A 27,179-nucleotide genomic window follows, 5' to 3' on the forward strand; every position below is an offset into this window, starting at 1 on the left:
ATTTAGGCTATTTGGCCCATCAAGTCTACTTCACCATTCAATCATGGCTGATCTATCTTTCCCGCTCAACCCCACTTTCTTGCCTTATCCTCATAACCCATGACATCCGTACTAACCAAGAATCTGTCAATCTCCGCCTTAAAAATATCCATTGACGTCCTCCATAACTTTCTGCCGCAATTAATTCCACAGATTCACCCTCTGACTAAAGAAATTCCTCCTCATCTCCTTTTTAAATGTACAACCTTTTATTCGGAGGCTAAGGCCTTTGGTCCTAAACTCTTCCACTATTGGAAACATCCTCTCCACATCCACTGCATCTAGGCCTTTCACTATTTAGTAAGTTTCAATGAAGTTCCTGCTTCCTGAGGTCACCCGTTGCTGGCCTTTTCTTGTCTCGTCTTTCTCGCCCTCTCCCCAACCTCTATCTTTCAGTCTGAAGAAGAGTTCCGACCCAAAACATCACCTATTTCTTTTTTCCAGAGATGCAGGATGACCTGCTGAGTTACTCTAGCATTTTGTGTCCATCTTCAGTATAAACCACCATTTGCAGTTCCTTCTGACTCAATAACTCAGGCTTGTAGAGCTTTGTAAGTCTCTGTGGCTGGCAAAGACCTGACCCCTAGCACTGCTGACTGTCAAGGGGTTTATATGGTGGGGTGTTTTGTTTTGGTTGTGTTTGGGGTGGGGTGGTGAGGGGGTATGTGGGGGTATGTGGGGGGGGGTGTGGGTGGGGGAAATCTTTCTTTTTTTTTTTAGGTCTCTTCCGCGGGGCCTTCCATCGCCCGGTGCGGCTCGGCCGCGGGACTGAACAGCGCCCGGTGCGGCTCGGCCGCGGGGCCTTCCATCACCCGGTGCGGCCGCGGGACATCATTCTGCTTTAGTTAAACATTTTGTTCAAGATGACCGCGCCGTTGTGTTTGGCTGCCTGCCACTGTATGTTTCTTTTTTTTCCTAATCAGATGTGCAGCACTTTGGTCAACGTGGGTTGTTTTTAAATGTGCTATACAAATAAAATTGACTTGACTTGACTTGACTTATATCTTTAAAGTTTTCTCACAATCGTTCCACTCTTTTAAATCTTTATTTCAACAGCAGCATTTCTTACTCAATATGCACTGTGGGTGGCTTGATTGTACTCATTTATAGCATTTTTTTTGTGACTGGATAGCATGCAAACGAAAGGGGCAGCACAGTGGCTTATAGCTCCAGAGAATCAGGTTTGATCCTGACCATGGGTGTATCTGCCCAGAGTCTGTACATTCTCCCTGTAACTGCGTGGGTTTTCTCTGGGTGCTCCGGTTTCCTCTAAAGACGTGCAGGCTTATAGGTTAATTGGCTTCTGTAAGTTGTCCCTAGTGTGTTGTATTGAACTAGTGTATGGGTGATCATTGGTCAGCATGGACTTGGTGGGCAAAAGGGCCTGTTTCTATACTGTATAGTTAATACTTAAAACTAAAGACTGTACCTCGGTACACATGATATTAAATAAACTGAACTAAACTAAAACTAAACAGTCAAAGTCAATTAATAATTAAATAAATCATCGTATTTGAGAGTTGAGAACTATTTTTTGGAAAAAGGCTAAGGTAATCTTCAAATACCTCTGGTATTTATTTCACAAAATGCTGGAGTAACTCAGCAGGTCAGGCAGCATCTCAGGAGAGAAGGAATGGGTGACGTTTCGGGTCAAGAAACGTTACCCATTCCTTCTCCCCTGAGATGCTGCCTGACCTGCTGAGTTGCTCCAGCATTTTGTGAAATAAATACCTTCGATTTGTACTAGCATCTGCAGTTATTTACTTAAATTTCAAATACCTCTGAATAATTACCAACAAAATAAAAGTAAAATAACCAAATATGTAAGAAACTGAAACATTTTTTTGAAAAAAGTGTTAAAATCAATTTGATTTATTTACAAGCCAATTTTTACACAATGGAAATACTTCAGAATATGTTGTGATCCAGCGTCCTCATTTCCAGCACCAATGCCAATACACAGTACAAATTCAGTTTTATTATTCGAAACTGCTCAAAGGAAAAGAAAGCAATTATTCTTTATGGTTTATTTGATAAATGGATTGCCCCCAATGGGACCAGACTGTCCCAGTTCACACTGATGAATTGAGTCAGTTCATCGCAACCCAGGTGTTTATTAGTGGTGAAGTGTTAGCGTTTCCGCTGTTGATCCTTATCCCATAAGCTCGCTGGAATGGTTGCACTTGGTGTGTGAGATGAAATCATGGGAGCAGTATAGTGGAACAACATGTTTTATCTAAATATGAGGAGGTCCATTGAGACAGGGGGATGTGTGTCTGATCCAAACAGGGGTTATCCATTGACTCCACCTACACTTCATGCTGCCTGAGCAAGGCCACCAGCATAATCAAGGACCAGTCTCACCCCAGTCACTTCCTCTTCCCCCCCCCTCTCACATCAGGCACGAGGTATAGTAGTGTGAAAACGTATACCTCCAGATTTAGGAATAGTTTCTTCCCAGCTGTATCAGGTAAATAACCATCCTTTCAACAATGAGAGAATGGTCCTGACCTACCATCTTCCTCATTGGAGACCCTCGGACTCTCTTTAATCTGAGTTTTTCGGAACTTATCTTACACTAAATGTCTATCCTGTATCTGTACACTGTGGACGACTTGATTGTCATCAGCTATAGCCTTTCCGCTGACTGCATAGCATGCACCAAAACGCTTTTCACTGTACCTTGGTATATGTGACAATAAACTAAACTTAACTAAACTATCAAATCAGCCATGAAGAATAATTTGAAGATGCAGGAACTGCAGATGCTGGTTTATACAAAAAAGGACACAAAGTGCTGGAGTAACTCACCGAGTCAGGCAGCACCAATGGAGAACTTATCCAATTGAGAGATGCTGCCTAACCAGCAGAGTTACACCAGAACTTTGTGTCATAAAAAATAATTTATTTCATCACTGACACTTCACCTAACCGTGTTCTCCAGGGAATGCTGCCTGGCCCACTGAGTTATTCCAGCATCTTGTGTCTTTCCTTGGCAAACCAGCATCTGCGGTTCCTTGTTTCTACATTTTGCCCATCTAAACTAGTTGGAGTTGCCCACGTTTGACCAATATCCCTCTATGCCTCTCCTATCTATGTAAACAGTTGATGGAGAAGATATGGGAAAAGGAGGAAAAATGGTTTATTTAGATGGCAATGTCTACATAATGGAAATAATTTTCAGAGTAGATTGCCACCCAGTTCCTTCATTTCCACCAGCAATGCCAACATACAGGACAAATTCAGGTTTACTAATGGAGGGTGATAATTGCATGCATAGTTTCTTTTTCCCAATCTAATGAGTTTAGTGGGGCAGGAGCAGGCAGAAACAATGGGTCTTCTGGGGCAGTCCTGATATGGATTTAGGGGAGGACACAGAAGTGGGCAGTGTAGGGCTGAGGAACGAGAAGGTTGAAAGCTGTGGAGGGGGTGATGAGATCAGAAACAATAGGCCTGGTGTTCATTTGTGGGGTTATGGTCAAAGGGTAGGAATGAGAAGGCACCCAACCCAAAATATCACCTCAAGGGTCAAGAGCATATTATAGTTATATGTCCAGAAATGGAACAATTATATTCTTACTTGCAGCAGCACGACATATATGTGAATATTTAATTCCTTAGAACCCTTAATAAACAACAAAAAAAAGATTGGTCTAAAGAAGTGTCTCACTTATTCCTTTTCTCCAGAGATGCTGTCGTAACCAGTGAATTACTCCAGCATTTTGTGTCGATCTTCAGTGTAAACCAGCATCTACAGTTTCTTCCCACACAAAAAAGTTCAATATGTATTTAAAAAAAACCCAAACAGACCAATAAATAGACAATTGTAGTGCAAAGTCAAATTAATGTCTCTATAGTTCAGAGCCTATTTTGAGGTGTTTAGTAGCCTGGTGGTTGCAGGGGAGAAGCTGTTCGCGAACCTGGACGTTACATTTACAGAGAGCATGACCAGGGTAGTGAAGGTCTCTGATAATACTGGCTGACATTTTGAGGCGGTGACTCTTGTAGATCCCTTCGATGGTGGGGCAGTCAGTACCCGTGAGGGACCGGGCAGTGTTTCTCGTAATCATCTTTGTTCTTGGGTATTCACGTTGCCAAACCAGGCCGTGATGCAACCAATCGAAATGCTCTTCACTGCACATCTGTAGAGGTTCAAGAGAGTATTAATTGAGAAAACCGAATCTCCTCAATCTTCTAAGGAAGTAGAGGTGTTGATGGGCTCTCTTTATGATTGCATCAATGTGCGGGGTGCAAGACCAATTAGATTAGTTTAGTTTATAGATAGAGTGGAAATAGGTCCTTTGGCCTACCGAGTCCGCACCGATCAGCAATCCCGGCACACTAGCACTTTACTACACACTAGGTACAATTTTAACAAGCCGATTAGCCTACAAACCCATATGTCTTTGCAGTGTGGCAGGAAACCTGAGAAAACCCACACAGTCGCAGGAAGAACATACAAACTCCGTACAGACAGCACCCATAGTCAGGATCGAAGCCGGGTTTCCAGCGTTGTAAGGCAGCAACTCTGCCGCTGCACCACAGATCTTCAGAGATATGCACCTATCCATATTCTTCAGAGATACCGCCTGACCCACTGACTTACTCCAGCACTTTGTGTCTTTTTAAGATTGATCATGTTGTTTATGATTGGTTTTATAAATTGCCATGCTTAATTTCTGTGATTTATGCTCCATTTCAAACATGGTTCATTCAGATCTAAAATGGGGCCTATCCTATACACAGCATTGCCTGTGTTGATGCAATTGTTATTCATGCTGCAGCTTTCTTGACAGACAACCTCCCCTAGAGCTGTGGATGGCTGAAATGTCCAGAATATTAAACATCTGCCTGCGATAGCAATAAAACAACCTTATTTACTGAAAGCATCTAATTATTCTTTCATCTTCAAGCTTGTGATGTGCTGTTCTGTATGCAGATATAATCAGTAATCGCTCAGCGGGATTACTGCAAGGATGCATCATCTTGGTTTGACTCATACCCAGACAAGCCAATCTAATTCTCTGCGTGGGTTTAATAAGACAAAGACTCTGTGTAGTGTGAGTCACCACCCAGCCTTATTTTAGAAACCAAAATAAACCAGAAAGAAGTAGCTAGAATAAGGATCAGTCTTGTTCAGTCTTGTTTAGTTTAGTTTAGTTTAGTTTAGTTTAGAGATACAGCATGGAAACAGGCCCTTCAGCCCATCGTGTCCGTGCTGACCAGGGATCCCCATACACTAACACTATCCTTCACATTATACAAGTTATGTCAACTTACAAGTTTTACCAAAGCCAATTAACCTACAAATCTGTACGTCTTTGGAGTATGAGGGGAAACATGGAGAAAACCCACGCGGTCATGGAGGGAATGCACAAACTTTGTACAGACAGCATCCTTAGTTAAGATCGAACCCGGATCTCTGACACTGTAAGGCAGCAACTCTACCGCTGCGCCATCATGTCGCCCTGTATTTTTTATGTATGGTTGCATATTTTAGCAGAGGCTAACCGTGCAGTTGGAGACTTCATCTCTAGAGTCATAGAGCTATAATGCACGGAAACTGGATCTACACCCTCGCTTATCCATGCCAGCCAAGGTTTCTCCCTGAGCTGGCTGCATTTGCCCTATAACCCCTTAAACCTTTCATACGCCTGCACTTGCCCAAATGTCTTTTAAATGTTGTCATTGCACCTGCCTCAACCACATCCTCCATCAGCTCATTTCATATACCCACCAGGCAGCGCAGGAAAAACTTGCTCTTTAGAGACATAGTACTTTTTTACACAGCACTATGTTTACATATCTGTTGTGATGCTGCAAATAAGAATTTCATTGTTCTGTTTCGGGACACATGGCAATAAAACACTCTTGATATTAGACAAAAAACGTTCACAATTTCAGCTTGATGACCCATCAAACCATTGACCCTTAGGTGCTGCCACCTGCTGAGAACCTCCGGAATTTTCCATTTCATTTCAAATTGCCACAATCTGCTGCTTCTGGTGAGAATGTTAACCAGCAAACAAAAGACCCTGGAAAATATCTGGTCTATGTTTTTACCACCTCACAGACCTCTGGACGTACTTACTGAGTCAGCTACATACATATATACTCTGTTATGTGAATGGTGTCTGTATAGCTTTCAACAAGTTATAATTACAACCATAAGCACCCAGCAACATAATTGCTGATGCATTAAGCATCCCAGCTGAAAAGGCAGTTCAGTATAACCATCTGAAGCTGCTGAAAATATCTTGAGGATATGATGTGATCTCTCACCGCTAACCATTGCTGTCTGCTAATTGCACTCAATTACTTCATTCGTACAATTACAAGTTACAATTAGAAGGAAGAGAAGACGTGGAAGTTACGGATTAGTTGAACTAAATGTGGACATAGCATTTTAGTTTTAATTTAGAGATATAGCATGGAAACAGGCACGCTGACCATCGATCACACTAGTTCTACGTTATCCCACTTTCTTATTCACTCCCTACACATTAGAGGCAATTTCCAGAGGGCCCGTTAACCTACTAACCCGCACGTCTTTGGAATGTGGGGAGAAACCGGAGCACCCAGAGGAAACCCACACTCACAGGCAGCGCTTGGATGCTCCACAGGCAGACAGCACCCAAGGTCAGGATCGAACTTGTGTCTCTAGCAGTGTTGCGCCACTGCGCTGCCTCTTCAAAGACCAGTTTATTGTCACATGTACCAATTAAGGTACAGTGAAACCCGAATTACCATACAGCCATACTACAAATAAGGAACAGGACACACAACTACATAAAAGTTAACAAAAACATACCACAGCGGATTCCCCACATTCCTGTGATGGAAGGCAATAAAGTCCAACCTTCTTCCTCTTTATTCTCCTGCGGTCAGGGCAGTCAAACCACCCGGAGTCAATGCCCCGCAGCCGGCGGTCGAAGCTCTCGCGTCGGGGCAGTCGAAGCTCCTGCGTCGGGGTGATCAAAGCTCCTGCGGCTTGGAGCTCCCGAAGTCGGACACTAACCAGGGACCGCGAGCTCCACGATGTTAAGTCCTGCAGACTCCCGCAGTTGGAGCTCCCGAAGTCGGTCTCCAACAAAGGCTACCAACTCCTCGATGTTAGGCCGCAGTGCGGACGGAGATACGATATGGAAAAAAAACGCATATTCGCCGATGTAAGAGATTTAAAAAAAGTTTCCCCCAAGCCCCCACCCCACACATAAAACAAGCTAAAGAACACTTAAAAAATACATGTAACACATACTAAAAAAAACAATAAAGGGACAGACTGACTGTTGGCAAGGCAGCCATTCTCATCATGATTTTATACACTTCTATATGATCACTCCTTAGCCTCCTGCGTTCCAAGGAATAAAGTCTGAGCCTGCTCATTCCCTTCCCATAACTCATGGTCTTGTCAACATCCTCAAATTTTCTCTGCACTCTTTATAAATATTAGCATCACCCATTTACAGTGAAAAGGAGTTTCTTTTTTTTAGATTATTTTAGAGACACAGTGCGGAAACAGGCCCTTCGGCCCACCGAGTCCACTCCAACCAGCGATCCCCGCACACTGTCTTACACACACTATGGACAATTTAATAATTTTACCAAGCCAATTAACTTACAAACCTGTATGTCTTTGGAGTGTGGGAGGAAACCGGAGCACCTGGAGAAAACCCACACAGGTCACGGGGAGAAGGTGTACACTCCATACAGACAGCACCCGTAGTCAGGATCGAACCCGGGTCTCTGGCGCTGTAAGGCAGCAACTCTAGCGCTGCGCTACTATGCCGCCTCTGAGAAACTTCTGACTTTCTGGATGTCTCTGCCCTACAAGGTTGTGAAGGCAGAACCGAATATATTTAAAACCAAGGCAGACCTTGAGCTGGGGAAGGGGTGAGAGTGAGAGTGAGCGATCAGTTGTCAGTGGTGGAATGATGGGTCATTCAAATTGTGTATGGTCACTTTATTACCTTTGAGTAAAGATGAGAGCTTTTAATCTCTAGTGATTTGACAGTAAATAGAGTTTTTGCATTATATTGGAGTTCCTCGTTGTTCCACTGAATAGCCGCCCACATGAGTGGAGTTGTGATTTGTGTGAGTGGTAATGTGCCTTGTCGTGCACTGGAAGGCACAAGCTCTTTGGCTGAAAATGCTCCAAGGCAGTTACAACCTCTAAAATAATTCAGATATTTTCAGGATCAAGCAGCAAACGTTTCCTCTTGACCGACATTCGTGGCTCGCCGGATGCTGGGAATTTTCTAGCTTCCAGGCAGTGAAAATTTCACCTGGATCTGGATGTCGAGTCAGGATCCATCCCAATTTCAGGAAACGGATAGCGTTGGAGATCAGGTCAAGCAATTATTTAATTTAGTTTAGTTAATTATCACATGTACCGAGGTACAGTGAAAAGCTGTTTGTTGCGTGCTAACCAGTGAGTGGAAAGACTATACATAATTACAATTGAACCGCCCACAGTGTACAGATACAGAATAAAAGGAATAACATTTAGTGCAAGATAAAGTCTATTAAAGTCCGATTAAGGATTCAGGCTCTCCAATCAGATAAACGGTAGCTTAGGACCGCTGCCTAGTTGGTGAGAGGACGTTCAGTTCCCTGATGACAGCTGGGAGAAACTGTCCCTGAATCTGGAGGTGTGTATTTTCACACTTCTGTAACTCTTGCCTGACAGGAGAGGGGAGGAGGGAATGTCTGGGGTGAGGTTTGTCCTTGATATTGCTGGTGGCCTTGTCGAGGCAGCGTGAAGTGTGGTTGGACTCAAAGGGGTTGATTTACTTGAGGGTCTGGGCTACGTGCACAACTCTTTGGAATTAATTGCAGTCTTGGTTGGAACTGTTCCTAAACCATGCTGCGATGCATTATGATAAAATGCCTTCTATGGCGCATCTGTAGAGGTTTGTGAGAGTTGTTGGGGACATGCCAAACTTTCTAAGTCTCCCAAGGAAGTAGAGGTGTCGGTATGCTTTCTTGGCCATTGCTCTGATATGGGTGGTCCAGGATAAGTTGCTGGTGATATTTACTCCTAAGGTTGATCAGGTCATTTGATCCAGCCTATCATCAGATCAAACTCCTACATCGTTGTGGGAGTACATTCAACATGCTACCCCACCAATGTCGCTCATCACCACTGCCATGCTTCCTTTTGAAGATGGACAATAAATGTTGCCACTGTCCACAACTCCAACATCTCCCTTAATTAAAAAAATAATTAAACTGTGATATTAAACCCACTTTGGAGAACAAGACCAATTAAAGTGAGTGGTAATGAAAATAAACCAAGTGTTTGCTGTAAAAGTGCAGTGAAAACATGAAAAATATCCCATGAAAATGCTTATTTCTTTGAGGGCGATGTTGGAGAGGAAATATTGTTAATTGAACATTTTAGAATGATTAACCTGACTACAGCAAATAAACGCATCAGAGATTGTTGGGAGAGTGGAGGGTGAAGGCGAAATCTTGCAGGAGAGCGAGAACCATTGGTGTGACAAGTGTGCATACAAGGAACTGCAGATACTCGTTTAAAAAAAAGATACAAAGTGCTGGAGCAACTCAGCGAGTCAAGCAGTAGTATCTCTGGAGATCATGGATAGGTGACGTTTTGGGTCGGGACCCTTCCGACCGATTGTGGAGGTGGAGAAGAAAGCTGGGGTTCAGGAATGGCCAACAAATGAAAGAAGCCAGTCACAAAGACAATGCACCAAGAAAGTGCAGACCAAAATACAAAACAACAATGCAATTTGATAGAATATTTCTTTATTTACAATTCAAATCAGAAATTTGATAAAATTACATTCCAAAGCAAACAAATATTCTATAAAAAAACAAAATCTCTTGAGAAAAAGGAACACTATTTTATATTGCCATTTTCAAAATAATCCTAGCGATCAAAGTCTTACCTCTGGCTTATTTAGCCCTCGCGTGCCTGCATTCGAGTCATTTTAAACAACTTCTTACATCAGATTATACAGTCAAAAGATGTAAATGCACAAGGATTAGTTTTCTTACTGCAAACGTTCTGCAAATTTTGCTTCACGAAACAGACACATGTCGCTCACATTCATTTAAGTTCCAGTTCCATTGACAGTGCTAAGGACAAGTAATGCACATTTAATCCTTGCGATTCCAGTGATGTTGTAACATGCTAAAACAGAAAGAGACTAGCCCTGTGACCGACAAAACACAAAGCATCCTCGTGAAAGTTTCCAGCCAGTAATCATTGACCAGCAACCTAACATGAATACAAATAATAAAAGAAAGTGGACAGTTTATGCTCATTATGAAAAATAAAACAGTGGTTTGACAAATCATTTTATATGTCTATATATATATGTGTACATATAAAAATTGTTCCTGAATAACAACAGTGAATGAATAGCAATCTACAAATGTCATCCCCTGGGCAAACATTAGAAGTATGTTTACTCATGTTATTTAGTTGCTGATGAATTTTCTTTTCAATTGGTTCTAGCTAACAATTAGGCATCTTAACAGGCAATAACAAAATTGATGACATATTTTAACAATATTATGCATTACACTGCAGTGCTGTGATATAGGATGAGTGGAGCTATGACTTCTTGGGCAGTTTGCATTACTGTATCGTCCGATCTTGAATAATATATCATTTACATTGTAATCACCCCAATACTTATACAGCATCTGCAATAAATACTTTTTAGTTCAGGAAGAGACTTGCACCAGGTTGATATGTGCCTAGGGAAAGTGAACGTTATTGTTCAGAGTTCCAACTCCCCCCCTCCCCCGCACCCACCCCAACAATGCTGATGAGTTTCAAGGCCACTTGGTACATTTTTCATAAAACTACTCCCAATTGTTGCACGCCTAAGTTTTAGACCATCAAGGTGCTGTGGAATAACATTAATCTCTTTGAAAACGTAACTAGTGCTCCATAGATCAATTTCCCGAACCATGATTCCAAAATTTGAAAGTAAAATTCGCCACACTGTGAAGATACTGAACCACCCCCCAAAAATCAGGGTAATGGTAATGCCTGTGACATCCCTTCTGGAGGGCATCAAAAACTCATAATCAGCTGACCAGCAACTTCGACTAAATTAGACATGCTCAGGACTGGAACAAGTGCAGAGTTTAAATAAAATGCACTTTTGTGAAATAAATGAATGAATTATGTAAAATAACAATTTGAAGTTGCCAACACTTTCAATCAATTGTAAAAAGAATGCCTCTGCATATCTTTTAAAGGCAAAACCAAAAAATAATTATAGCCACTTTTATCAGTAATGATGAAAAGTTATCTATATTCGCGGCCAAGATGCAATAAGTAAATGTGTAAACCTACGGGATTCATATTTATAAGGAATATACATCCCTGCTCCTTTAAAGAGGAACAATCAGAATGATTACAAAGGTGTCTAAGGTTCCTTCCTGCCACACCCAGCTGTATCACTAATACAAGTTTTGAAACATTCATGCAGATTCATTCTTATTTTGATACCACTCTTTCTTATGATCACCTCCATTTCCTAAAAGCACTTCAGAACATATTAAATTTCAAGGGGAATTTTGGTATTTTGAATAACTTAAATCAACCACTATAATATTTACAGATAAGCTTATAAATTGTTTCAGCAGTACTTTATCGTCACTCAGTGCAGCTTCTTAATGCAACTCTGGTTTATCCTGTGTCTAGTGTGCAGAGAACTTGGGATGAAAAAAAAGTCACCTCAATGTAGATGTTTGCCCTGGTAATTGCTTATTCCTAGATGTGGCAAGGTGGCATGAGTTCTGCCATTGCCAACCAAGCAAACCCCAGCACAGCACATGTGAGAGGAAACCATCGGTATAAAAAGGAAGCAGTTCCTATGTAACCTGCACAAAGACTTATTGCACCCTGAGAAAGCACCATCCCGCCACCCCAACGAATTCCATTGCAAAAGGACCCAGACTCTAAATAACAATAGAAGTCTATGCACAGGCAAATATAAGTTGTACGATTCTTGTTTCCATTTAAAAAAAACATGTGCGTTGGGCATGCTTGTGACAATTATATTGAGCTGCTAGTTGCATAGATAACAACTATCAACTTCCTCCAGACATGGAGATAAAACATGCAGAACAAACAGTACATTCCTTACAGCACCTGATATCCTTGTGCAAACATTTGCTCAAATATTTCTCACAGATATACCATCAAGGAGAGGGTTGTTGTATCAATATACAAGCTAGTCCACAATGAAATTCTAAGCCATGCCACCATATAAGTTAGTACATCAAATGGCTATTGTGACAGAAGTCCAATTTTGGCTTGCAGGTGCTGGTCTGACTTAAACAAGGTCAAATATATTGACATGGAATTAATAAACTAGCTTTGAGTACCATTGGGTGACCAAGTGCAAGGGGCATGATTTGGATAAGGGAAAAGAAAATATATAAATGGAAATTTCTGATTCACCAGGATTCTGTAATCTTCACAAGACATTATCCCAAGTGCTGATCATGCATTACAGTGTAAGACTACCTAACCAAGGATCAATACATTGGGAATCAAGAGGCAACAATGAAGTTGTTTCAGTTTGAAAAACATGATGGTGCAAGCCAATGCCCATCAAGTTGTTCAAAATGGGAAAGAAATTCCACTTGTATTTGTTCGATCTGTGTCTTCATTAGGACTATTATTCAAACCAGTATCTACTTGTGGAATTGTACGAGACAGACAATCAAACGCATTGTCAGACATGAGAGCTTCACAACTTAACTGTGACTGTTGGGTTAAGAAATTTCTTATGGGTCGGAAACTGGCCTTTCCTTTTCCTGGTGCCTTCTGAGATTTGGAATGGAAATCTGCGGAACTTGATTAGTGAATCAAACATTGTTTGAAAGGTACAGATCTCTGATGTGTTTACTACATTGGCCTAATCTGACCCGGTGAAAAATCTGCCTTTAGTTGTTTATTAGTATGAAAGAGAACACATCCACCATTCTTCAGGAATTCTTAAAAAATATTTACAACATTTTTGTCATCCACCGATTTTTATAAAATAGTGCAAACACAGATTGTTGGTAATTGGAGTTTTGTTCACACTGGTGCGTGCGGTGGGTTCTGTGGCCAATATTGGGATGATGACACTGTCAAGAGTTGGAATTAGCCAGTGGAAGTGAGGAGTCAGTGGCTGGTGGCTGCAATACATATCCTCGGCAAAATAGCTAATGTTTTCTAGCAGCCAAATGGCTCAAGTGTGCATGATCCTTAAAATATAGGAAGATTCTCTTAAGTAGTAAGGTTCTTTCTCTTCGGTTTTTTAATTGAACAAAAAAATATCTGGGAATTTATTTTGTTAGCAGGTGGTGGAAGTCTCTTCAAGAGATCCACAATGCTCAATGGATATTTTCAAAGATGTCACATAGAATAAATAAAAACTGGCAGAGCAACGTCTCATGGTAATAAATGCTCCATAGTTTGCCAACACTTACAGTAGTAAACTCCTATGAATCTGAAGACTAAACCATCTATTGAGACAGATGGATCTCAGCAGGGATTAATTCCGAATAGATACACCAGTGCATTATTCCACTCAGGACTCAAAGCCATCGAATGAATTAGCAGCCGCTTATTTCTTAGAACTGTGCAATTTGCATGGGTTAAAGACCAATCTCAATTGGAAAGGATATAAATGAGAACATCCATGGAAAAAAACCCACCCAGTGATAATAATGTCTGTCAAATAATTAAAAATAACATTTAGGTCAGCTTCCTCCAGTTCCAGTTTCCTTTCCCCACTTTCTAACACACAGGATTTATGAAGCAGAATTTTGCTGCATCATTTCCTTACTTGATCAGAAATCGCGCAAAGTGTGAATTTAAGATTTCTGTCCATGGAGGGAGGCATGAGGTGATGGATCTTGAGGCGGAAATAAGGTCTTTGCAGATAGTCTGACAATTGTGGCTTAAAAACAGATGTTGAATTAACATTTACAATTTGTATAAACAATCCTCGTTCTGTATGAAACTTTTCAAACTTGGCAGAATATAAAAGAGGCTATTCAGGCGAAGCATAACAAATCCAGCAATGTAGCATAAATCATACTTATTATTTTAATTTTCCTATGGAGGGAACTAATGGAAGAGTGTGCATTGGAATATAATAGTCCTGCAGAGGCATGGGAATATTAGTACTTTGGATTTCAACACCAAAAAGAAACAAGAAGGATATCTGGAGGAAACTAACGATTGGATTATTAAAGTTAAACTTCATGAAGAGGGTCACTTAAAAAGGTTTTCAAATAACTAGGTGATCATGATTTAACTATTGAGTTACAAGGTAGTATCTCCCCCTTTGGCACTAGGACATTTATTATCCCTCCTTCTTTCAGTAGTGACAATCCCAACTTGTGATCCCGAGTATGGTGAAAACCAGTAGAAACCCAAAACTACAGATGGTGGTTTATACCAAAAACAGACACAAAGTGCTGGAGTAACTCAGCGGACCATGCAGTATCTCTGGAGAAAAAGGCCGGGTGACGTTTTGGTTGGGGCCCTTTTCAGACAGGATAAGTCGAAACGTGACCCAGCCTTTTTCTTCAGAGATGCTGCCTGATCCACTGAGTTACTCAAGTAATTTGTGTCTATCTATGGTGGAAACCATCCCCTTGCTGTGTAACAAGCAGTTCTGTGCAAGGCAAGGAGCAAAAGTGATGCACAATCTTCGATTTCTGAAATGCCTGGCCCACTACGCTAAACTTTTGAGTGAGGGAAAAGATATAAAAGGAAGGGATAATGAAGAGGCAGTAATACTCAAAATAAAAAGATTTTCTAGCTTACTTTTGAAAATTACTTAATTGATTCCTGCTGTGTAACATTTTGACTGTCTTCGATGTTAAAAGCATCTTGGCTGTTGACATAAAAAGACAAATTTGTTTTTTTGTTCTAACGTATATATATATATATATGTGTGTTAACTCATTGATTCGCACTTTGTTGCGTCGTCAGCACTTACATTGTGTAGGACATTCATTGCCACGTGTTCTATGGTACAAGAATCCCCACAAATCAGAGCAAAATACTGTCCAATATTAATAATGATGTGTGTAGCAAGACCTAGCAAGTAACCTTTAAGTGGCCTGAGGTTGATGTGCAAATATATATATTTTTTTAAATCTCAGTAACCAGTCAAGAATATAACCCATCGATGATGAAAATTAATTGATATGCTTACAATGTGAGAGAATAGAAAATAATCACAGGCAACCCGCATATGTAAAGACCACCTCCTCAAGACAAAAATCTGCACTGCAGCATTGTCAAAACCAATACTGGAACGTGTAATTATGCATTGACATTATTCTGCGCTCTTCCCAACATAAAGAAAGAAAAACACGTGCACTCTCAGGCGAGTGCCAATGTTTTCAGATGAGATAAAAGTAATCCAGACAAAGAATTCAACTGTAGCACATTCAGGGTTCAGAGTTTAAACAAGCATACCAAAAATAAAATTGGCTTCTTGGCACTGCATTGTAAATTCCAGATACTTCCTATGGGTTTAATTTGAGCGAGTGAGAATGTCTTCCAGCATCTCGCCTTGTTCCATTGGTACCGCAACGTTTTGGTCTTCTGTCGTTACCTTCGGCTTCTTAGTCACGATCTGACTGATAGGATCATCCCTTGTGAGCTCTTTGGCAAGGACAGATGTCATGGCATTGCCTCTTCGATTGGCTACAGAGGGACAGAAAATAAAGAATGCATTTTTATTTCACTGCAGATTGGCACCCCACAGTTTAAGCAATCAGAGACATGACTCCATGGAGATCTCAAAACTGCAGAACGACACTTGGGATCTGTAACGGGTCGAGGAGGGAAAACAATCAGAACTTAGTGACAGCTCAGACAACCATGAGGTGACAGATGGTCATCAAAAACCTACAAATGAACTTAACAGTGAACAACCCTTTTGATCAATATAAAGTGGGCAATTATCTTCACTGTATGTCTGGTGCCACCATTTGATCTGGAGCACAAGAACACTTAAGGAGTCACACTTGGAACATATAGATGTTTTCTCTCTCCAACCTTTATATGCTTCACAATCAATAGCTACAATTTAATTACTATTGTTTGAGAAATTTAAATGGGGAATATTTAATTTAGTTTAGAGATATAGAATTGAAACAGGCCCTTTGGCCCACCAAGTCGACGCTGACTATTGATCACCCATTCACTAGTTCTATGTTATTCCACTTTTGTATTAACTCCCTTCACATGAGGGGCAATGCAGAGAGGCCAAATAACCTACAATCCCACATGTCCTTGGGATGTGGTAGCACCCGAAGGAAACCCAGTGAGTTCACAAGGAGAACGTGTAAACTCCTCACAGGTAGTACCCAAGGTCAGGATCCAACCTGGGTTTCTAGCGCTGTGAGGTAGCAGCACCACCAGCTCCTAACTTATAACTATTTCTCAGTTAAAATACCTTTATACCTTAGAACAGGCTAATATTATTCACTTCACTGATGAAGCCTGTCATGGTAATGGTTGTCTCCTGTCAACATAAATGGATGTTTCTTGTAATCAAGCTGCTTGGTATCTTGAAACAACATGCAGGCATTTTCAAATTGTTAAGAGTCACTGTCGATAAATCATGCTGGGACGTAGAAAGCGAGGAGGGGAGGTGAAACAATGTAAACTTTAGGTGAGCAAAACCACACATCATGCCATTTTGGGAAAATTCTCACCATCTGTGGCTTCCAGAACAAATATTGGACACAGTTATCATGCTAAGTGCCAAAATTCTAGAGTAAAACAATATCATACAAAGTCAATTGAAAGCATCAGGGCTTTTATGTAACTTTTCATATTTGATCATTACAGTACCTCATATTTACATTGCAGAGGCATTTCAGCCAAAGGGGGCAATGCTGCGTTATTTAACAATCAACCAAGATAAATTCTGGACATCAGTGAGACACAAATATTATAGTAAAATCGTGATGAGCTTTATCAGTGGCGATATTCGCAATTATTCGTGGCTTACTGAGCACAAGACACATACTTGGCAACAATGGGTATATTAAGACCAGACCAGGATTTTAACGTATTAAACCTAGTTCTCAACCTCATTTTTATTTACTGACTTATTACATATACTGATTATGAGATAGTCAAGTATGTAGATGCATGGAAATAACATATCTAATTAAATATTAGGACTGGGAATGTGACAGACAGAGAAGGGTCACTTGCAACTAACTGTAATGTAGTAAAGATAGACACAAAAAGCTGAAGTAAATCAGTGGGTCAGGCAGAATCTCTGAAGAAAAGGAACACGTGACGTTTTGGGTTGGAACCCTGCTTCAGATTCATGTCTGAATTTATGTAGTGATCCTTACTTGTATGGGAGGACAAAAATCAGATTCAATATGTATTTACTCAAGGGATACATTTTCTGATGTCACATCCTTGTCACAATGATCATTTGATAAGATACAGTATAAGAGCAAACGATTTCTCACAATCCTTCCAAACCTATCCCCCTTTATCCAACCGCAATGTGGAGATACATGAAAATGTAAACCAAAAAATGGTTGACACTTAAATTGTTCAATCATCATTTTGGTGCAAGTTTCATTGGATCTTATATTGGAAATAATTATAATAGAATGCCAATCACAGCAAAATGGGTTCCTACACGGCAGACGATGCCGGTAGCCCTGCAGAAGCCGGCAAATCTATCCCATCAAAATCCCAAATGCTCGATCGTATGTACGGGCTGCATGCAAGTCGGGCATTCTTAAGCTGAGGAGAACCTGTGCTTCACTGACTACCTTTTTTACTTTAAGCTAGCCAAGGAACTCAATTTGATATGAGGGCAGTTAACCAGAAACTTAGGCTAAAAAGGAATGTTTTAAGGACTGACTATCTTTCTTACTTTATGCCAGTTGTTAAAACATTTCTTTTTAGCCTTTTCTGGTTAAGTGCCCTACTATAAAATTGTGTACTTTGAGATCAATTGTTGTTTGCTAATTACCTTGTTAAGTGATATGAGGTGTTTTGCTATTTAGTTTCACTAATTAGATTAGAAGATGTTTCAACACACTCAGACATGGGCTAGGTTTGTAAGCTCAAGCATGATACTATTGGTAGATACAAATCTGCCAGTTGACATGGTAAACCACTGTTGACTATTGATCTGTCACTGGTTGTGTTACCTATTCACGCCTACAGGTCTGCCCCTCGTAACAGTATGCCAAACTATTGGGTCTTTCATGATTGCCATTATGATGGTAAACTAATAATGATAGACTAAATCATAGGTCACTGTCACCCTAATGGAGGAAGATCTATATTTTTATGAAGCTTGAAATATATATTTTTTTAAAGCATGAATAATGGAATAATGTTCTTGGTCGTGTATAGCTATAATTAAAACAGGTATCTTAAAAGGAATCGGTAGCTAAATGTAAGTATTGAATTTATTTTAATCTCAAATTCCTGGTATCTTCAAATACATTTAATCTCAAAGCTTTATGGTCGGAATACACTTTTAGCATTCAGGAGTCTGAGCAAGGGATTAGCAAGAACGCATGTCAGAAAAACAAACCAAATTACAGTAAGGCTGGGAAGGATTTATTGAACATCATAAGATCACGACCGCTGAACAGTTCATCTGTCATTTCAAGAGAATCTATATTGAAAATGAAAAGGCAGCCACTGAGAAAAAAACCCATGAGCATGAGCACTGGAGCCGTTAATATAAAAATAATCAACACCTTAAGATCTTAATAATAATGAGGGTGCCTGACAAACTATACCCAGCCCCTTCCGCTTCAGTGTTTATTAACTGGAGATTCAGCCGTAATGTTCAAAGACCCGAGGAGGGTTTAACAGGTGCCAGTCAAGAGGAGTTGGTGGAAACATGTTTCTCAGGATAGACACAAAGTGCTAGAGTAACTCAGGGGTCAGGCAGCATCTCTAGAGAAAAGGTGTAGCTGATGTTTTGGATCACCTGAAGAGCTGGAGGGAAGAAAAGACCAGGACAATCAGGGCCGGCCACAGATGACCTCAGGCAGGGTGGTGCTCAGGTAAGGCCAATTGTTGGCTAGGGAAGCTGTGGATCTCAAGAGGGAAACCTTGTGGCGACTGTGGAACTGGTTAAATGCTGTGTGGAGGAAGTGGGCAATACCCTGCCTGAGGCCCTGGTTTTCTTTGCCTCCAGCTATTGCCCTCCCACCCCCCAACTTTCAGACTGAAGGTTGCCGACCTAAAACGTTACCTATCCTTTTTCTCCGGAGGTGCTGCCTGACCCGCCGAGTTACTCCAGTATTTTGTGCCTACAGTTCTTTGTGTCTACATGTTTTTCAGGACCCTCTATGACTACTTTAATGATTCGTGCTATGAGGTGCACACACGTTCACTTCGGCTGGTTTTGGACCCTCTGTGGACAAACATTACCCTGACACAACCTCGGTTCATGCCAATGCTAACTCTGTAGGTCAGGTATTGAAGAGTTGTTGATGTGTGCAAATTTCAAAATTCTCAAGAGCTTTAGTTTAGTTTATTGTCACGTGTACTGAGGTACAGTGAAAAGCATTTTTGTTGCATGCTATCCTGTCAGCAGAAAGACAATATATGATTATAATCAAGCCGTCCAAAGTGTACAAATACAGGATACAGGGAATAGCACTTCGTGCAAGGTAAAGTCCAGTAAAGTCAGATTAAAGATAATCCAAGGGTCTCCAATAAGGGAGATGGTAGGTCAGGACCACTTTCTAGCTGGTGATAGGATGGTTCAGTTGCCTGCTGACAGCAGGGTAGAAACTGTCCCAGAATCTGGAATCCATTGGGGTAAAAATTACTCACTACACTGTGATGAAACCAACTCACAATAAACATTAGTAGCTGCGACTAGGATTCCCCCTCTGGCTCACAAGCTTTCAGTTATTGTCAGGTGAAGTTGGGCAGACCCTGACAGAAAACCTCTCTGGACGGGCAATATTTTGGAAGGAACCAACCCATTTCAATGCTGCTTCATTTATTCAGAAAGGAAAAACAGCAGGTGTTGGAAAAACTGTAAGTGTTGGTCAGGCAGCATCTGTGTTAAGCTTAGTTTAGAGAAACAGCGTGGAAATAGGCCCTTTGGCCCACCCAAGGCAACCAGTGATCACCCGTACGTTATAATGCTATCCTACACACTAAGGACAATTTACAGAAGCCAACTAACCTACAAACCTGTACGTCTTCGGAACGTGGGAGGAAATGCGGAATGCGGAGCACCCGGAGAAAAACCCCGGGTGGTCACAGGGAAAAGGTACAAACAGACTGCACCCATAGTCAGGATAGAACCCGGGTCTCTGGCGCTGTAAGGCAGCAACTCTACTGCTGCACCACTGTGCCCCATTCCTCTGATATGGGGCCCAAGACAGTTCACAATGAACTTGATAGTAACCTGGCGGAATGGGAGTCATGTATTTCTCATCCTCATCAAATCAATGGGCAGTTTACCACTGAGACAATGTCAGCGTAAATATACATAAATTTACAACTGCAGAAATTTAGCAGCCTAGATGTCAGTTGGTTCTTGGGATGTTAATTTTTTGCCACAAAATATAAAACCTGAAAATCTGTTATTCTTCCAATTTTTTACTCAAACGCTGGCAGGTGGGTTGAGTGTAGATGGGACATGTTGGTCGTTGTGGGCAAGTTGGGTCGAAGAACCTGCTTCCACGCTGTATGACTCTATTTCCTTATAAATGATCAGGCTTTTGAAAACATTAATGGGAAGACTAGGTTATGGGCCTGCAACCTTTCACATATTGGAGAATCCCAGGAGACTTTTCAACCCTTAAACTGATTGGGATAGATAGGAACATTTATGTGGGGTACTTGATCCAAATTGCATTCAGTGCTTACAACCTGAAAATGCTCAGCTCTTCGCAAAATAAGATTGCAGAATGTTAATCTGAGAGGCACTGTGCAAAAGAATATTTCACTCTCAACATTTTCACTTGTGGCCCAAAAGATGTTCCATAAAAAGACATTTCCCAGCATTACTGACAAGGTTAATATTAAACACAGGGATCTGGAACAAACAAGAATTCTCATTTTACTTTTACCAGGTCACTGTCGTCACTGATATCAGAGACAGCACTGAGTCTAAAGGAAACAAAGAGACAATGTTAGCTAAGCGGACAATTTGCAATAGACATAGAAGTAGGATGAATTTCCAGGATACACTGGTTTTGAACAGAAAGGAAAAAGGAGAGAAGAAACCATCAAACCAATCAGTTATCATTATTTGAAAAACTGCATTTGTGAGACCAAATTAGATCTTAGCCAGCCGGCCTCCTCTCAAACATGGCTCACAACAATAACATAATTTAAATGGCTATGCAGGCCGGAAGCCAAAAAATCCATTTGTATTAAATGATACAACATCACACAAACACAATAGGCAAAAGCAAATTTTCAAAGACAAAATGCATCAGCTTCATCGCATGGAATATCTGCAAATTCTGCTTATGAAATCTAATTCTTAGCTTCTATTTCTGCCCCATCTAATTTTTGTATTTCTTATCTTATGGGCAGTACAAGTTCACAGGTGTCAGTTAATCTACTGTAAGCCGGCAAAGCGCTCTTGCGATCCAGATAAGGTGCATTGTCATGATAAAGAAGAGTAGAAGCATTTGCCATATTTACCCGTAGTAGATTTCGAATGCTATCCTTGCTGTCTTTTTCTCCACAGATGCTGCTTGACTCGCTTAGTTTCTCGAGTACTTTGTGCCTATCAATGGTATAAACCAGCATCTGTAGTTGCTTCGTTTAGTTTAGTTTATTGTAATGTGTACCGAGTACAGTGAAACGCTTTTGTTGCATACGATACATGATTACAATCGAGCCATTCAGAGTGTGCAGATACATGATAAAGGGAAAAATGTTTAGTTCATGATAAAATCCAGTAGGATTTTCAATGTGTCAGATTAAAGATTGTCCGAGGGTCTCCAATGAGATAGATATTAGCTCAGGGCCGCTCTCTAGTTGTTGTTAGGATGGTAATGGCTGGGAAGAAACTGTCCCTGAATCTGGAGGTATGCGTTTTCACCTTCTCTACCTCTTGCCTGATGGGAGAGGGGTGAAGAGGGAGTGGCTGGAATGAGGCTCATCCTATGCTGGTGGCTTAGCTGAGTCAGCATGAAGTGTAGATGGAGTTAATGAAAGGGAGGTTGGTTTGTGTGATGGTCTGGGCTGTATCCACAATACTCGACCATTTCTTGCTGTTGTGGATGGAGCTGATCCCAAACCATGTTATTAACAATGCTGCAATTACAAGTTCAACATCTGGAATATAGTTAGATGGGGAATGTGCATTTCACCAGCAGCTGGATAGTATTACATCTTTTTCAATTTAACAGGAACCCAATCTCCTCTTTCAATCATTTTTTAAAACATAAATGGCATCAAACTAGCAACTGACAGTTGAATAATGGATTGGTCAGGAGGGGATGTGGGAGAAGGGTGGAAGCATGCCTACCAATCTTTTTTTACCTGTGTGCTTGTTGGAAGGAAAACAGACCCAAGTCTTTTTCTTCATCAGCTCAAGAATGAAACAATGGGTTACATTGTAGATCAATTTATCGGGGTGCACGGTGGTGCAGCGGTAGAGTGGCTGCCTTACAGCGCCAGAGACCCAGGTTCAATCCTGACTATGGGTACTCTCTGTACGGAGTTTGTACGTTCTTTCTATGACCGCGTAGGTTTTCCTCGGGTGCTCCAGTTTTCTCCCACACTCCAAAGACGTACAGGTTTGTAGGTTAATTGGCTTTATTAAAGATTGTAAACTGTCCCTAGTAGGACTCTGTAGGATAGTGCTAATGTATGGGGATTGCTCCTCAGTGCGGACTTGGAGGGCCAAAGGGCCTGTTTCCGTGCTGTATCTCTATAATTAAAATTAAGTACAACTATTGGGGAGGGGAGATACTTAAGGGGGTTGATGAGACCATGTTGTGGATGATGGAGGCATCACATCGCAGCAGGAGGAGGTCCTATGGGCTCTCACACCAGGTCTGTCATTTAGTAAGAACAACCACTGATCACATGCCTCAAGCTAACTTTCCTGAATGATCATCAAATTCTTTGATTCCTTTGCAGTAAATGGCTGTGCGGTTCATTAAGTGGTTCAGAACAGAAGGGAGAATGGGACAAAGAACAATTTTACTCCACCTTCAACAATTTGAACCCTAAAGTGGGTGGTGGAAGTAAGAATAGAACGATCACCAAAATCCCATCATGCAAGTGCTGTGAAAGCACAATCTTATTTTTCACCCCATCCCAGCAAAATGTAATTTACGAGCACTTTCCTTTGAGAATTCTTTTAAGTGCATTGCCTCGAGGGACATAAAATCAGTGCTGGGTTCTGCAGCAAATTACAGGCTCCACTCCCACTTGTGTGCTGGTGTGCTTTGAACAAAGGCTGTCTTTTTGCAGCTTTGAGAAAACCAGAATCATGCAATCTGATCTTTACATCCACAATAAAAAATGCAATTCAACCTATTTAGCCACCACAAAGCAGTGGGATTATTAGTGGGGAACTGCAAACCTTTTTATACATTACATGTGGTGTTTGCTGTTGTCACGGAAGGACTGATAGAATAAGATCATCAATGGCAACATAAATAGGGATATTGATTTGCCTGATCCCATACTCTGCTATCAACTAATGTAACTCTCATTAGTCAGCACCAATTAAAATCTTGTCAAAACTCCAAATAACATGATAAATTAATCTAAGTTAGCAACAAAGTGCCGGAGTAACTCAGTGGGTCAGGCAGCATCTCCGGAGAAAAAGGATAGGTGACGTTTCCAGTCGGGACCTTTCTTCAGACAGTCTGAACAGTTACCTATCCTTTTTCTCCACAGATGCTGCCTGATCCGCTGAGTTACTCCAGCACTTTGTGTCTATCTTTGGTATAAACCAGCATCTGCAGTTCGTTGTTTCTACATAAAAATTAATCTGGTATTTTGGAATTTAGTTTTTTTAATTTTGACAAATCATTTAAGTGCACATGCCAGCAACTCTAGGCGAATTGCAGAATGTTAGTTGATAGCTTTGCATCCTCCACTTTAACAGAGAATTCTATTATGGAAAACAGAATAAAAATAATGCATTGTGGAAATGATTCTCCATAGGTTGGCTTGTGTTCAGCAGGAGTTTTATTGGCTCAAAGCCACAAAGAGATTTAAATCCCACTCCACTTCAAAATCATCACCATCTTCTCATAGTCCCGCAGGATTGAGGATGACTCTTCCATTGTTGCTCTGGGAACTGCAAAGTCCTCCACAGGTAGGGTAGGAGGTGCTGTGAGGTGCAGTCAACAAATTCACTGCTCTACTGCAAAATCTCCTCAAAGTATGCCCACTTTGAAGCCGTTCTCCTCCTCATTCTGGCGGGTGTTCTGTGAGACCCTCGCTCATTGCTCCCCATTGGCTTCCTGCTGTTCTCCTGATCTTCAACTATATACTGACCCAGACTTATACCTACTCCAAATATAGACACAGTGCTGGAGTAACTCAGCAGGTCAGGCAGCATCTCTGGAGAAAAAGGATTGTTAACGCATCAGGTCCCGACCCGAAAACTCACCCATCCTTTTACTCCTGAGATACTGTCTGACCCACTGAGTTATTCCAGCACTTTGTCTCTACCTTTGGTATAAACCCGCATCTGCAGTTCTTTGTTTCTGCATTCTGACGCGGACTTGCACTTACTCCATCCATCTGCCAATCACCCGTCCTCGCCTGCATCCACCTATCATTTGCCATGCCTTGCCCCACCTCATTGCTTTCTTGCAGCTTTCTGCTCCCACTCCATTAGTCTGAGAAAGACCAGAAATATCATCTGTCCATTCCCTCCTCAGATTCTGACTAACCCTCTAAGTTCGTCAAGCCTTTTGATAGCTGTTTGGGAAAAAATGAAACCACCTGTTTACTGGAATCCGAGGGGACAAAATGAATGCCTGAGAACTTTGGGCACCATGGTGACATTCATGAATCAGATTTTAAAAATATTACTGGAATCTGTGCGCAAGTTGAATTCTATCATTAACGAAAAGCAGTTGGCCCAGTTTTCTTTCAGCTGGAATTAAAAAACAGTTCAAGCTAAACTGGAGGAGGCCAGGGGTACAAGAAACTGCTTATGACCTTGTTTAAAGGGTATTTTGTGGCCTTTTTCAGCCTGTAATGGATGTGAAGACAGAGCACAATTATCTGCCTAATTGCTCTTTGGCTGACTTTCACTTCCAAATTTGATTACTTGTCTGATGCAAGGGCAAAATCACTTTGCAGCAAGATCTTAAGAGTCAATACTGAGTTAATATGGAAGGGACATTTCCAAGCCTTAATAGGTCACGCAAAATCCAGTTTTATCAGCTGAATGTTAGCTTTTAAAATGAAAAGCAGAATTGGGTCAGTACTGCTTCGAAAAATGACCTTTGGTTCCAAGGTCCAAACCATTGACCCTAATCATTGATGCAACACAATGAAAGATCACTGCGCAGTGACAAGCATCAATTTGCTGCTTAACATCACATCTAACTGGTTGAATTTATTGCCAACATCACAGCTTCAGCCCATATGGTTGTCTCTTTTCTTTCTCTATGCACCTTTGAAAATTACTTACTTCAAATCTTCCTGAACATAAATTATTCAATGCAATATGGTTTGTTGTTCACAACCATTGCACTGTAAATCCATTATCCAACAAAAAAAGGGCCCTTAGCTGATCCATCTGCAAACTTTATTTCCTTTTGGTTAACAGATTTAAAGAAAAGGTCAAGTCTGAGGTTCCCCCAGACTGTCTCACTTACGTCAATGCTTTCCTCTGCAGACGGTCTGCAGACTATGAAGAGGCAGGGCAGTGCTTTGTAAATCACACCTATGTGAGCATGCTCTGGCAGCTGATGTGCCGCGGGTGTGGACTGCAGCAATGTTAAGGTCATACAAGACTGCATGGAGAAATAGAGTGCTGCAGCCATTAATGTGACAGGCAGCAGTATGCGGCAGTGCGAGGGAAGGACTGAAAATGACTGAAAGCTCTGCATACTGGTAATTGCAAGCCCTTCGATTTAACCATGGGCATTGTGGTGACATTCATGAATCAGCTATTTTATATGACCAGAATATTGAACTAATTACAGCAAGGGCATAGAAAAATCTGGTAGCTGCTTGCTGAACGACTGAACAAATGCAGACATAGCAGAAGTGATTTGAAAAGCAGATCTGCAACGTGCTGTGAATTGCAAATAAAATTAAAATCGTTTGGGCAAATAGTAGTAGATTTTGCTAAATGTACTAAAATTATTGAAACAAAAAATGTTCTGGATGTACCATTTAACCTATAACCTAGCCTATAACCCTACCCAGCTTGTCATCTTTTATTATTTTTAACTCAACAAAACTACAGATGCTGTAAATCTTTGATAAGACCAGAAATGCTGGAAATATTTAGCAGGCGATACAGCATGGTTTCTTATTTCCAGAATGTTCTCTTTTTATTACCTTGTAGATGGTTGTTATCTTTCCTTTAGAGATATAATGCGGAACAGGCCCTTCGGCCCACCAAGTCTACGCTGACCAGGATCCCCTTACACTAGCACTATCCTACACACTAGGGACACTTTTACAATTTTACCGAAGCCGATTAATCTACAAGCCTGTACGTCTTTGGAATGTGGGAGGAAACTAGAGCACCTGGAGAAAACCCTTGCGGTCGTGGGGAGAACATACAGACAGTGTCCGTAGTCGGGAACGAACCTGGGTCTCTGGTGTTGTAAGGCCCAACTATACCACTGTGCTGCCCTTAAAAAATTAAAATCACTCAAGCATCTAATGCACTACACAGATCGGCAAATATAAAAATGGGATTCATTTAACCAAAATTGTGAATGGTGGGAGGATAGCTTTTTTTAAAAAAGTCACTTGAAATGCATCAGAGGCTTTAGTCCACCAAATTACTAAAAGTAAAGAAAAAATGTGTACACATTGGAAATTTCGAAGGATCATTGTCCAAAAACATTAAGTTGATTGTTTCCTCCACAGATAGCTGTCTGATGTGCTGAGTATATCTAGCACTGAATTTTATTTTATCTCGACATGTTCTAAA

General features: G+C 41.0%; 1 protein-coding gene across 1 annotated transcript in view; it reads right to left on the reverse strand.

Moving 5' to 3' along the window:
• Nucleotides 1–10,838: 10,838 nt before the first annotated feature.
• LOC144599769 (protein diaphanous homolog 1-like) overlaps nt 10,839–27,179 on the reverse strand; it is a 193,502-nt gene continuing 177,161 nt past the window's right edge. Inside the window, exon 17 of the mRNA XM_078411006.1 lies at nt 10,839–15,748. Coding sequence (XP_078267132.1) covers nt 15,576–15,748 — 173 coding nt within the window. The 3' untranslated portion in view covers nt 10,839–15,575. The remainder of the gene's footprint in view (nt 15,749–27,179) is intronic.

The sequence above is a fragment of the Rhinoraja longicauda genome, chromosome 14 (assembly GCF_053455715.1).
Source record: "Rhinoraja longicauda isolate Sanriku21f chromosome 14, sRhiLon1.1, whole genome shotgun sequence".
Classification (NCBI taxonomy): Eukaryota; Metazoa; Chordata; class Chondrichthyes; order Rajiformes; family Arhynchobatidae; genus Rhinoraja; species Rhinoraja longicauda.